A 13122-nucleotide genomic window follows, 5' to 3' on the forward strand; every position below is an offset into this window, starting at 1 on the left:
TCACTGTAGTTAGCTGTAACTTCTTCACCCACCATGTCATTTTTAGTTTTGTGCAGAATCTCTAAGAAGTAAAGGTGTCACTGCCATCTAGTGTCTTTAGAACAGGTTTCTGGTAACTGTACTAAGAAAAAAGTGTTTTCATAAGACTGAATTCCTTCTCCGGTTTCTCAGCTACTAGTAAATCTCAAGTAGTTCATAGAAACTTGTAAACTTTGGAAAGTTTAAAAGATGTTTGCTTACCTTTTTTTTTTTCTCTCATGGAATATATGTTTGCATCCTCTAAGTCCAACTTGTTCAGGATCATGTAACCAGCAGAGAAACTAGCCCTGAGGAGCATCTGACAGATTCCTTTTCCTGCCTTATCCTTTTCCCCCCTTCGAATGACACATTAATCAATAACAGTTCATGTACTATTAGGTGAATTTGTGTAGTTCCACATAAAAACTAGGAACCTGGTGTGAAGTTATTAGTTCTGCTTATATTACATACATCCTGTGAGACATCTGTCTCAGCCTCTCATGGTCCTTTCCTCACAACATCTCAGGAGAACTTCAGTCCTTCCCTTGGGAAAAAGACATTTCAATTCTTGATGGTCTTGGGAGACATCCCATCAGGTCCCCACCAGGCACCCATTCAATGTTATTCTCATGTGAGGGCAGTGGGTCCCAGAGCATCGGGTACTGTGGAGAGTGTTCCTTTTTGACTGACAGCAGCAGCAGAACCCCTCTGGCTCTGATCTCAACCTTCCACTTCCACAGCACAAGCAGTATTTTCCATTTTTTCTTAGCAAAATGCCAGGAAGTGACAGCCTGGTACTTTTCTTAGCTGAGGTAGAGCTAACCACAGAACAGCTCCCATCTCTTGCTGGGGATGAAGATGCAGAAACTGGAGCTGTGATTGGACTTGTGCCGAAGACTTCTTCCAGTCAGCCGAGCAGCAAACAGGAATCTTTCTGTTTGGGCTGGGTAGCAGCTGGATATGATCATGCTGATGGCTTTTGAAGTTCCAGCTTTCTATGCAGTACCTTTGTCTCCTGCCAAGTGTTTAACATTAACAGTAATTTGCATAGATATGAAAGACATTCCTTGACATCTCCTTACTTCCCTGTCCACCTTTGCATTCCCTTATCCACTGTGGCTCATGTCCTTCGAAATTCAGAGGACTCAGACTCAACAACTAGCCCTTATGGAAAGCTCATTATTATTTTGACACAATTTTCCAGCAACTCTTTATACCGAGAATAACAAGGACTAAGTTTACGTGTCCAGACCCTTATTTCATTTCTGAGTAATTAAGTTAAACTGCAGCCCAATACCAAACATTATTTTTTCAGGCCTACTGTGTCTGTCAAAAATGATTTTTATATATAATTGAACCAATTTTTTTTGTTATGCAGTGACTTTCCCTTTAGCAGTTTTTTCAGTATTTTATCATAGAACAGAACTTTGATTTTAGTCCTTTAAGTTTTTCCATTTGTAAAGCTTTTTTTCAACTCTATTTCTGTGCATTTCTTTTACACATGTTAAGGTCTGGAATTCATTAGTTCTCAGTTTTATGTTCAGAAGAGACCTCTCAATCTATTAGGTTATATCAACTAACCATCTATGTTGTGTAAATTACAGAATTAACCTCATTAAGTGGATAAGTCTGGTAATTTGAGTCTGTTTAAAGGTATTAATTGTTGATGGGCTTTGCTTGGCAGGCCTGGCTGATTGATGAAGTTAGGGATTGGTTTTGAGAAGGCAGAATAGGACAATGCAGTTTCAATTAATTATGAACATTTAACATTCAAATTAACAGGGAACTGATTTTCCCAGTATTTCTTAATAATTTCTTGTTCTCTCCGTAATGATTCTTATTTTGCAAATTTGAGGAGTCTTTCCTTTTTCTTTTCTTTCTGTTTTTCTCTCCTTCTCTTTTCTATAGAATTAATTGCCTTGGAGGATAAAAAAAGTAAATCACATTTTTAAATAGAGGTGAAAATTTTATGAATAGAATGCACAGGTTAGTGTTCCTGATTTCTTTTGTCCAATAGCTCTATCTTTTATGACAGGCAGAATATGGAATTTTAGTATAAATAATTTCACAATGTCAGCTTATTTCTTCAGTTTATTTAATATTATTTTCTAAAATTGAAAAAATATTCACAGTCCCATATAATTTCCATTGATTAAAAAAACCAAACCGGACCAAAAACTTACAATGTACCGAAGCAATTGATATAGATATTAAAAGAGTAACAAACATGAAAAAATATATTCTTTTCAATATTTTGGTTTGGATGTTCAGGTTCTCTTCTGGCACAGCTAGGCATAACCTCTATAGACGTCACTTCACTTTACATCAGCTGAAAACATGGGCTGTGATACCAGATGTAGCATCATGCAAGTCTTCAACCTGCATTACTCTCTCTTGTTGCTGCTTCTTTCTGGTTTCCCCAGTATCATCCAGGCTGATGATTTCTGCAGGGAGTAGTTTTCCTTTTTCCTGTTTTCTGTCTCCTTTAGAATGACACCTCAATGCTTCTGTACCTTCTCCTTGTTCTAGTGATGACGTGCATCTGCTTCCAATGAGACATTTCTAGGCAAATGGGGATACTTTCAAATACCTTTGAATTCCCTAACTTCATTTGTGTGGCCTGGTATTACCTTCTCAGGGAGTCACCGTGCAGTCCTCACTCATTCATTACACACCTGAATTCCTAGTACATTAAAAGGCATTTAAAAAAGAGATGAAGGATTACTTTAAAAATATAATGCTCCTGGGTTTATCAGGTGTATTTCTTGGGACATGCTAGGAGATCCTTGAAAGATGCTAGACATGCTCAGATTACCAGGAATTAGTAGTGTTCATGATCATGTGCGATGTATCCAGCATCTCACTTCAATACTAGACAAACTTTAAGTGGTGCAATGCCCCTTGAAATGCTAGTGATTTATTTTCTCCTTTCCTATTAAGTTAATTCAGTTCCAGACTGGCATGCAGCTGTATAGTTCCATATATACAGTATACATTTGGTGGTAGGTAGCCCAGTGCTTGTTCACGGAACCTTGCTGTCCTCTAGTAAACCCATATGCCCACATTATTATTATTTCCATGTACTACAAGCTGCTCTGCAGCCTATGACATGGCACTCAACTGTAATTAGCACCAAAATAGGGAGTTAGTATGCAGGACACGGACAATTCTTTTGCTCCAGATGCTGTATTCAAACTGCAGTTGTCCATTGAAGAAGTAGAGATAACCTAAGGAAGAGGAATGTTAAAATGAATTAACACAGAGAAAACAGTGTTGTCATGTTAAAATTATTGTTAAAATAGAAATTATCTTATTTGTCTTCATTTTTAATAAGTCTTTTAAATGCAACATTTTAGTATTTAGAATGCTGAGCTAAATTTTTTAAAGATCCTCGTTCCATTTGCCAGACATGGATCAGAGTTTTAAAATAACTGATATTCTTTAATCTTGTGTCAAATTCTGCATTTAATTACCTATACAGCACTTGCTTAAGAAAATACAGTGTTTGCATGTTAATAGTTAAGACTGACTTGGAAACACTCCTTGAAAAGTTGGATGGGAATGGGCTCCATTTGAAGGAACAGACGCATAATAATACTTCTGTATTAAGCATATCACTTTAGTTTCCTAAGCAAGGAGGCAGGTCTTTTTTTGGCCCAGAGCATGATTTAGATTAGAAAACTGATTCAGCCAAGAAAAGAAGTGTTGATGTGAAAAAATCAAAATTACAAATGACAGAGTTTTCCATAGGACATTGATCTCAATTTTCAAGGCCAACTGATTGTAATCAAGTTTCTTTATCAGATTATGTACCATTTCTTTCATAGACCGCATCCACTTTATCACCAATTCCTGCGAATTCTTCCTCTATCAGCCTGGGGTAGCCTGCTTCCATAACTTCTACCTCTTCATCATAACTATATTAAGTATAAAAGAAAAAAAAAATCAGAGGATTTAAGCAGCCTGGGAGTTTGATTTGTGCCCTTTATATGCTTTGAAGTTACTCACACCTGAAGCAGCCAGCAGCCTTTAGATGCTCTCTGTCCAGTGCAATAATGAAACTCAGGACAATAAACAGGGTACACCTCCACCAGAAGTGGAATAAACACTCGAGTTTGTAGAGTTACATTTTCAGAACTGATCTATGAAGTATATATTCCATGGAATTATTGTACCTGGATGTACTGGCACTACAAGCCTATCCAGAGGCTGCTGGCACTGTGAAGTGATGATAGTGTCTTAATTATGCATGACACCTGACTGTGAGCTGCACTCATAGACAGAAAAAAACAGAGACCCTGTGGTGAGACAGATTTCTTACTCGCAAAGTACTGATACCATTTCATGTCACACAAGCAACTCAAGGAAGTAAGATGGGAATTTTGTCTTGCAGACATGACCACAAATTCTCCTGGATCAGAGCACTTTATTCTCCTTTCCTTTCTTTCACTCATTCAACTTTTAAAGTCTGTGCCCATATGTTTATAAAAGTCTTGCATACACCTTAAAAAGATTGTACACAGCTGTAGCAACAATGAAAACCACAGAGCCAAGTTCCTGATTTGAACCAGCCAGCTGATCTTTTGATACGACTAGGGACACTGATCTGTCTCCAGCTTACCTCCAGTACTTATTTCCAGTAAAAAAGAGAGTCTTGCCAGTGTCTTTAATATGGACAGCTGCATCTATTCTTTTCATTTCTCTTGGGAATCCCATTTCATATATCTTTTTAGGAAAGTCTTCAACTATATCATAGCCATTCAAAGCCCAGACTTTCTTTCCTGAAAATAAGAACAAAGTATAGGTGAGTCTTTTGTAAAGACTCAGCTTTGAGAGCAGAATGAAATGAGGATGCTGTGATCCCTATTTTTATACAAAAATAAATTTTTAGGTCACAAACTTTGAAGGTATTAGACTATTTATGCTATGATCCTATGCATTTGGATTTCATTGTACATCTCCTAATTCACTGAAAACTGTATAGATGTGCATGAGGTGAAACCAACAGTTTGTTTTTTAAGTAAGGAAGTAGGATATTTTGTTTGTACCTTTACACCACCTACTGAGCTTAATTAAATATCTATATTTTTCTACCGACAACAAAATTGAAAGCTCACCCTTAAACATAAACACAAGATCTTTGATGGGATTTTCATAAGCTGCATCTATTTTATTTGGAAGCTCTGGCCAAAACGACTTAAGTAACACCAGTTCTGCCTCGACCATCTGAGGGTGCAGTCTCCAGAAAAACCTAAGTCAGAAAAAGAAAACATATTTTATGTTTCCTGTCATTCCATAAAAGAGCAGTATTTTTGATGTGCTATAGTAAAAATTAGTTACTGATGAATTAATGTTTTTTTTTTCATAACATAAAATATTTAATACGTAGAGCTCCTTGTAGACCTTTCCTTTCCTCATAGCCATCTAGTTGCAGATAATTTCTGTCACTCCCACAGTGATCATCTCAAACAATAACAAATTTAGAATAAGAGAAACACAGCTGTCCCATGTAAAGTTTCTGAAGATAGTATCCAAATACATATTAGTAGATTTGTCCATGTTGAAGAAAGTCCTGTGAAATGAAAAATGTGTACAAAAAGTGTCAGTCTTCAGCCATATTATCTTCACCTCAAATTACTGGGCTGTGAAGTCTGCAGTTGTATTATAATTCCTGCCTAAAAAGATATATGATGTAGTTTCTTAGATACATCTATATTGATTTGTGATCTTTTAAACTTATGTTCATTCAAATCTTTAGTAAAAAACTGAAATGGTGTTTTTGCTTCCTCAAAATTTTATCCAGTACCCACCATCTGTAACATGGAAGTCTCTTTACCTGTCCTTGAAGACCAGCATCTCTCCACGAAGTTCTGTTATTGCATCAAGTGATAATTCTGCATCACATTTCTCTGGTGTTTTAGGATGTTTTGGGTTGGGATCTTTGTCTCCAGCACCTGGAACCATACCATATGATCTAAGCTTGACAATGTTATTTTCCTTCTGTTTTTCACGATATTGAATAGGACATGGAAGAGTTCCCAAAAAGCATGATAAATACAAACATAATATGCAAAACATTTATACTGGGGAAAGTCTATTCTCTCTCTTCTGTAGCCAAATACATTTGCAGACTTTGCAGTTCAACTGTGCTGCGAAGACGTTAAATGGACTTTCTTGCTTTATCACAAGTTTTAAAGGTCCCCCAAAATTTTTATTCTTTCCATGATGAAACATAGATAGTTCTGTTTCTTGCTTTAAACTCTATTTTACCTTCTCTTTTGAGGCAGGTCAAAAATTATAAAGACTGCCCTCCACCCCCTACCACCAGAGGAGACAGCACAGTGACCAATGGTCCTCTGCAGTATTACTTCCTTTTTTTCTTTCTGAACTATTAAATCTAAACCTCTTCTGTTCCAATTAACTGGTCTTAAGCAGTGATGACTGTTGTTATTGAGCATCTGCAGCTCTATAGTAGCTGTGCAGTGCATCTGTAAGAGGTTATAATGATACAGGAGATATATAGACTTACCATAGAGCTCTTGGATCCCTTGCACATCATCATCAGGAAGAACAAAACCAGTTTTTCCAGTGTATGTGTAAATTGGAAACATCAAAGCTCCAGGGTCTCTAGAGTGTTCAAGTCCCAGTGAATGACCAAATTCATGGGCGGCAACAAGAAACAAATTATAGCCTATAAAAAAACCACAGCAAAAGTAAATGTATATCTCCTTGCATCACCAAAGGGGACTTGGAATAACCAACTAACCTTAACACTGCGCTTTAACATATAGGACAATGAATGAGACAACTGAATAAATGGAAAAATTATGCGTAATCCATAAAATCATAGAATGGTTTGGGACCTTAAAGATCACCTACTTCCAAACCCTCTGCCATGGGCAGAGACACCTTCCACTAGAGATAATTGCTTGCCTTTTTCAAGCTACCATGGGTTCTGCATTAATAAGGGCCTAATCGATTTAGTATCTCATAGCTGGTGTTTAGCCTAAATCTTATTTGGCAACATTGCTATCTAGGCAGATTTAGATTTCTTGAAATTTCTTAACAACACAGGAAAGCTCTGGGGTGAAATCTTGGTCCTACTCAAATCAAGAACATTTTTTGATTGGGAATTCATCTGCAGTAGAAAATCCATATTATTTTCGGTGTTGCAGAAATTAGCTTTAGTGGCAGCAGGGTGAGCTAATCCAGTGCTGAAAAAAAATAGTTGGGTTTGTTTGTTTGTTTGTTTGTTTTTTGTTTGTTCTATTAAAGTTCTGTCCTGCATAGGCAAGGTAATGAATTTTCAAGGTAAATGCAAACAGATAATTTGCAGCTGAGTTATGTGTTTTCTGTAGGCGTCAGTAAGGCACTTCCCATCAGTCTGTGATCAGAACTAGCTGACCTTGACCTCAGTGAAATGCCAGAATGACAAAATCCCTTGTTTGTGGCATTTTTTTAATCACTTCACTTACGAGCTTTATATTCTAGAATTTATGCTAGGCACATGTAAAACTTGTATGACTGGAGGTTAAACCCAGCTTTCTGTGTGTGAACAGTGAACATGACAAAGAAACAGTGAACGTGACAGGCAAACCAAACTGTTCACAGATCTCAAACTGGGAAAAATTCTCCATCTATCACCATTTCAAATAATCTCAGGAACTTCTGTTACCTTTAGAATCATCTGACCAAGTTTCATCATCATCAAAATGGGCATCTCCTCCATAGTCTGGACCCGGGGGAAAAGCATGAGCCAGTAATCCAGAGGGTCCATCGAAAGGGTAAAAGTCACCATGTTCTACAAAACAAAATTCAAAACAATTGAATTAATTACCCCATCTTATTTGGAGGAATACTACTATAAAGTAAAAACAATTGGTTCTGTGTTACCTTTAGTGCCAAAGGAGATCATGATATCAGCTATACCGCTTCGTATTCTGGTGAAGTTCAGTGGTGTCACATCCGACCAAACTTTAAATGCTTTTTTAAAAGCTCTGTCTACTTCAGCACGTCTCAGATCTGAAGTGTAATTCATAATTCTGTCAAACAGATTAATATCTTCAGTTAAACTGTATGAATTGAAGAAAGGTACAATGCACTTTTATCTGACTGTACACCTCATTAAAAGTTTTTGCTTTTTTTATGTTCTTATCACATAACAAAGAGCTCGGCTGCTGCATATGGTATTAAAAAAAACCCAAAACAAACCATTTCTATTTTCATTAACATAATTCAGAGACATTTAAAATGATCCAACAACTGTCTTTAATTGGTTTTCTATACACCAGAAGATATAGAAAATGACAGATATATTTGATATTAAGTCAAATCATGTCAGTAATTTCGAACTTTTTTTATATGTCATATAAAATATCTCATGACCCTTACTTCCTGGAGGAGCAAAATATAATCCAAAGAGATTTTTATAGGCTAGAATCATCCATAGTAAATTAATATTTATCACTAGATACCAAACTAATAGAGTTCAGTGATTTCTTTTTTGGAACTGCTAAATAAACTCAGGCTGCAGCTGGTCAAAACCCTGGGCTGACAACCTTGCAGAATTAAAGGACAAGGAGCTACCATGTGAACTTTCATCACCTTCCCTTCCTAAGGTCAGCTTTCGGGGGTCATGGTATGGTGATTTGTCTGACCAAACATAGATATCTCCATCTAGAATGTGAAATTGAAGAGCCTCCTCTCACAGCCACATTGCAGAGACTGGTTTACATCTACATTGCTTTGTCCAGGACAAGACCTATGTGAGGCAAACACTAGACCAGGTCCAAACAGGTCACAGGAGTGACCTAGAGAAATGCATGATCTTAGTCCCTACTCTTCTTTCATTTGGTTGGATGAGGATTTACTAACTTACACCACACCAGCTTTCCTCTACAAAAAAGTACAATGGAAAAAATTATTGTTTACTTCCTTGGGCTGCAGTGTGAGCTGAGGGCACCTTTCCAAAAGTGAGGCTGTGAGGGTTTTAAACTACAACATTAATTTTGTCAAACTCAGATGCGTCCTTCTCACATCAACCTCATATACTATCAACCTATTGGACACGGCACCTGGAAAGAAGGTAATAACAACACTCAAAATACCGTGAATTTACCTGTATGTCAAATTCATTTTTGACCATTTGAGTTTTCTAGGGAAAAAGTTATATTCCCCCACATCTGGGACACCACATCTTGGTTTCTGCATCAGCTCATATGTTTCTTCATCTAGTTTGCCTGTCACCTCCAAGCCAAAAAAAGCTTGCATTTCCCGAAGTTTAGATGCCACCGTGTTACCACTCTTTCTTATTATGCCAGCAGGATTCAGACGGAGGTCATAGTGAGTCCTGAGATAGCGCTGAAAAGGGGAAAAGAAGTAATAAGACTAGTTTCCAAACAATTGTAACTACACAACTTACTATTTACTAGACTTGTGAATTAATTATTTTATACTGTACCTCTGCAAACTGAAGGTCTTTCTCTGTGAATTCATGGCTGTCTTCGAGGGGAATAGGGATTGTCAGGCAAAAGGACAAACCCAACAAGAAAAAGAAAACAGCTGAAAGTCTTGATTGCATCATGTTGGATTTCTGAAATCTGTAGCCCTGATGTTTCAGAGAGCAGTTACCTTTACTTTTATAGTCCCAGCCAAGTGAGTCACCACTTAGGGACAAGTTAGAACTTCCTTGTCACTTGAAGTAAACATGCTTAGACAGCTGGTTTTTCTCTCCTCCCCAACACTGTGGTTTAGGCATCCGTTCTCCAACTGAGAGCTCTGAAACTGCATCCTTATATAAACACGAGGTCTCTGAATATTGACATAGGTTGTGGGATAAAATGGGCAGAAGCAAACCACACTTTTTGATTATTTTGCAGTAACTTACACTGGCAATAACTGGCAACAATGCTGCAATAACTTACTCTTCTTTGCTAGAAAAATTGTCTTTTTACTATTTGATAGACAATAAAAATATAAGATTGATGATTTTTAAAATAAATTCTGTAACTTTTTAGTAGTTACACTCACGCAACAGAGATTTTTAACAGTCAAACTGATCACACACACTTCAGTTATTAATAAATGTTGCCTTGGTTGATAAGAAATAACATTATAGAATATACAATATAATATTTTGTTCCTTTGTTTCTGTAAAGAACTATAACTCCAGAATATTAACACAAATTTTATTTCGGAGATCCTTACATAGAATTACAGAATAGTTTAGTGCCTGTGATATACTAAAAAAAACCAGAAATGCTAAATATCAGGAAATAATTTTGAATATTAAAAAGTATTTAAAAATATTTAAAACTAGTTAATACAATTTATCTTCCTCAAAAAACAGGAATTTAATTTACTTTATGAGAGAATCACAGCCAGAGATTGATGAGACAGCTACTACTCTGAGAGAGGCAATTTACCAGCTACAGGTAGGCAAGGAATCTGTGTGTCTAGAATAACAGAAAAATGTGATTTTTGACTTATGAGGTGGATTATGGGATAAATCTGGTGTTATGACAGAGACAGTAATTAATATACTTCAAAACTTAGAGATTATTTATGTCTCCCCAGGGTCACTACAATCTCAGCTTCTGCTAAAACTTGTATGCTGACAAGCATGGGTCCAAGGGGAGATGCTCTTTCTGCTGAACTCACCTTCTTCTTTCATGAATGCTTTTTTTCCTGTATGGAAAACATGGAAAACCTCAGTCAGCTTTCTGGTAGACACTGGTACAGGCTTCCTGGAATACACTACCCTCACGTGGATGTTGCCTTGTTGACAAAACAGGAAAAGGACACAAATCACTGAGGTTGAATGTGTAAAAGCTTGATTTGTTACTCAAATAATGATAGCCGTTTGTCTCATGATGACAAACAGCAAAAGCAAATAAAGCTGAGAGGAATTTGTTATGTAGGCTATTTCTGCCTCACTGCCCATCTCAACCAGTGCTAAATATGGTTACACCGATTAGGAATAGACAACATCTGTTAAAGCAGTTTGTATATTCTCCTTTACATTGTCTGTCACCAGTGCTGAGACTTCTTTACTCAGCAATGGTGGCATAAAGGCTGTTAATTAGGTAATTCCACCTTCTTAAGAATCACAGTCACAGAATCAAACAGTTTGAAAACGAGTCCAAACAGTTTGATATCGAGTCCAACCCGTGACCCAACACCAGCCTGTGAACTAGCCCATGGCACTAAGTGCCACATCCAGTCTCTTCTTAAATACCTCCAGGGATGATGACTCCACCACCTCCCTGGGCAGCCCATTCCAATGTCTGATCACTCTCTCTGTAAAGAATTTCTTTCTAATGTCTAACCTAAACTTCCCCTGGCACAGCTCAAGACCAGGTCTTCTTGTCCTACTGCTGATTGCCTGGGAGAAGAGAGCAACTCCCACCTGGCTACAACCTCCTTTCAGATAGTTGTAGAGAGGGATGAGGTCTCCCTGAGCCTCCTCTTCTCCAGGCTAAACAACCCCTCTCTCTCAGCGTCTCCTCATAGGGCCTGTGCTCCAGTCTCTTCACCAACCTCGTTGCCCTTCTTTGGACACTCTCCAGCACCTCAATATCCTTCCTGAACGGAGGGGCCCAGAACTGGACACAGTACTCCAGGTGTGGCTTAACTAGTGCTGAATACAGGGGCAGAATCACTGCCCTGGTCCTGCTGGCCACACTGTTCCTGATCCAGGCCAGGATGCCATTGGCCTTCTTGGCTGCCTGGGCACACTGCTGGCTCATGTTCAGCTTCCTGTTGATCAGAACCCCCAGTTCCCTCTCCACCTGGTTGCTCTCCAGCCACTCTGTCCCCAGCCTGTAGCACTGCATGCAGTTGTTGTGGCCAAAGTGCAGGATCTGGCACTTGATCTTGTTAAACATCATACCATTGGATTCAGCCCATTTATCCAGCCTGTCCAAGTCCCTCTGCAGAGCCCTCCTACCCTCCAGCAGACTGACACTCCCCCTCCACTCGGTGTCATCTGCAAATTTGCTAATGGTGCACTCAATCCCCTCATCCAGACCATCAGTAAAGATATTAAACAGGACTGAGCCCAACACTGATCCCTGGGGGACACCACTAGTGACCGGCTGCCAACTGGATGCAGCACCGTTCACCACCACTCTCTGGGCCTGGCCCTCCAGCCAGTTCCTAACCCAGCACAGAGTGCCCTTGTCCAAGCCGTGGGCTGCCAGCTTTTTCTGGACTATGCTGTGGGAGACAGTGTCAAAGCCTCTGCTGAAGCCCAGGTAAACTACATGCACAGCCTTGCCCTCATCCAGCAGGTGGGTCACCTGGTCATAAAAGGAGATCAGGTTGGTCAGGCAGGACCTGCCCTTCCTAAACCTGTGTTGGCTGGATCTGATCCCCTGTCCATCCTGTAGGTGTTATGTGATTGCACTTAGGATGATCTGCTCCATAACCTTGCCAGGCACCGAGGTCAGTCTGGCAGGCCTCTAGTTTCCCGGGTCTTCCTTCCAGCCCTTCTTGCGGATCAGTGTGACATTTGCCAGCTTCCAGTCATCTGGGACCTCCCCAGAGAGCTCTTCTGCCAGTTCCCTCATCACCCTAGGATGGATCCCATCTGGTCCTATAGACTTGTGAGGATCCAAGTGGCTCAGCAGGTCACTAATTTCTTCCTGCTGGATAACAGGGGGGCTATTTGGCTCCCTGTTGCTGTCTACCAGCCCAGGAAGCCAGTTGTCCTGAGGATAACCTGTCTTCCTGCTAAAAACTGAGGCAAAGAAGGTGTTAAGTACCTCAGCCTTTTCCTTGTCTTTGGTAATTGTTCCCCTCCATGTCCAACAAAGAATGGAGGCTTTCCTTGCCCCTTCTTTTACTATTGATGTATTTATAAAAACACTTTTTGTTGTCCTTAACAGAATTGGCCAGTTTAAGTTCAAATTGTGCTTTTACCTCTCTAATTTTCTTTCTACATGACCTAACTACATTCCTAAACACTTCATGAGTTGCCTGTCCTTTTTTCCAAAGGTGATGGACTCTCTTTTTTTCCCTAATTTCCTGCAAAATCTGCCTGTTCAGCCAGGCTGGTCGTCTTCCCCACTGGCTCACCTTCTGGCACATAGGGACAGCCTGCTC

The 13122-nt window shown here is 39.0% G+C and overlaps 1 protein-coding gene across 2 annotated transcripts; it reads right to left on the minus strand.

Moving 5' to 3' along the window:
- Positions 1 to 2091: 2091 nt before the first annotated feature.
- LOC135409530 (collagenase 3-like) lies at positions 2092 to 11470 on the minus strand. 2 transcript variants are annotated; one of them, XM_064645165.1, is made up of 10 exons: positions 10678 to 11470; positions 9137 to 9378; positions 7912 to 8060; positions 7694 to 7819; positions 6548 to 6709; positions 5855 to 5972; positions 5136 to 5269; positions 4640 to 4799; positions 3832 to 3935; positions 2092 to 3245 (listed from the first exon to the last, which is right to left on the minus strand). In XM_064645165.1, exons 2-10 carry the CDS (start codon positions 9286 to 9288, stop codon positions 3145 to 3147), a joined length of 1206 nt encoding a protein of 401 aa, XP_064501235.1. In that variant the 5' UTR covers positions 9289 to 9378; positions 10678 to 11470; the 3' UTR covers positions 2092 to 3144. The 2 variants fall into 2 exon arrangements, with proteins under 2 accessions (XP_064501235.1, XP_064501234.1); XM_064645164.1 differs by lacking the exon at positions 10678 to 11470 and adding an exon at positions 9479 to 10671.
- Between the last annotated feature and the right edge of the window lie 1652 nt (positions 11471 to 13122).

The sequence above is a fragment of the Pseudopipra pipra genome, chromosome 2, assembly GCF_036250125.1.
Source record: "Pseudopipra pipra isolate bDixPip1 chromosome 2, bDixPip1.hap1, whole genome shotgun sequence".
NCBI classification, from domain to species: domain Eukaryota; kingdom Metazoa; phylum Chordata; class Aves; order Passeriformes; family Pipridae; genus Pseudopipra; species Pseudopipra pipra.

What these genes read in the sequence shown, in the direction of transcription:
- LOC135409530 (XM_064645164.1), bottom strand. Translation starts at nt 9,601, where the DNA reads ATGATGCAATCAAGACTTTCAGCTGTTTTCTTTTTCTTGTTGGGTTTG. An exon ending in AAAATGAATTTGACATACAG is followed by an intron (nt 8,061 to 9,136) that starts GTAAATTCACGG and finishes TCTGTTTGACAG; the next exon opens with AATTATGAATTACACTTCAG. An exon ending in TTGGTCAGATGATTCTAAAG is followed by an intron (nt 6,710 to 7,693) that starts GTAACAGAAGTT and finishes GTTTTTTTATAG; the next exon opens with GCTATAATTTGTTTCTTGTT.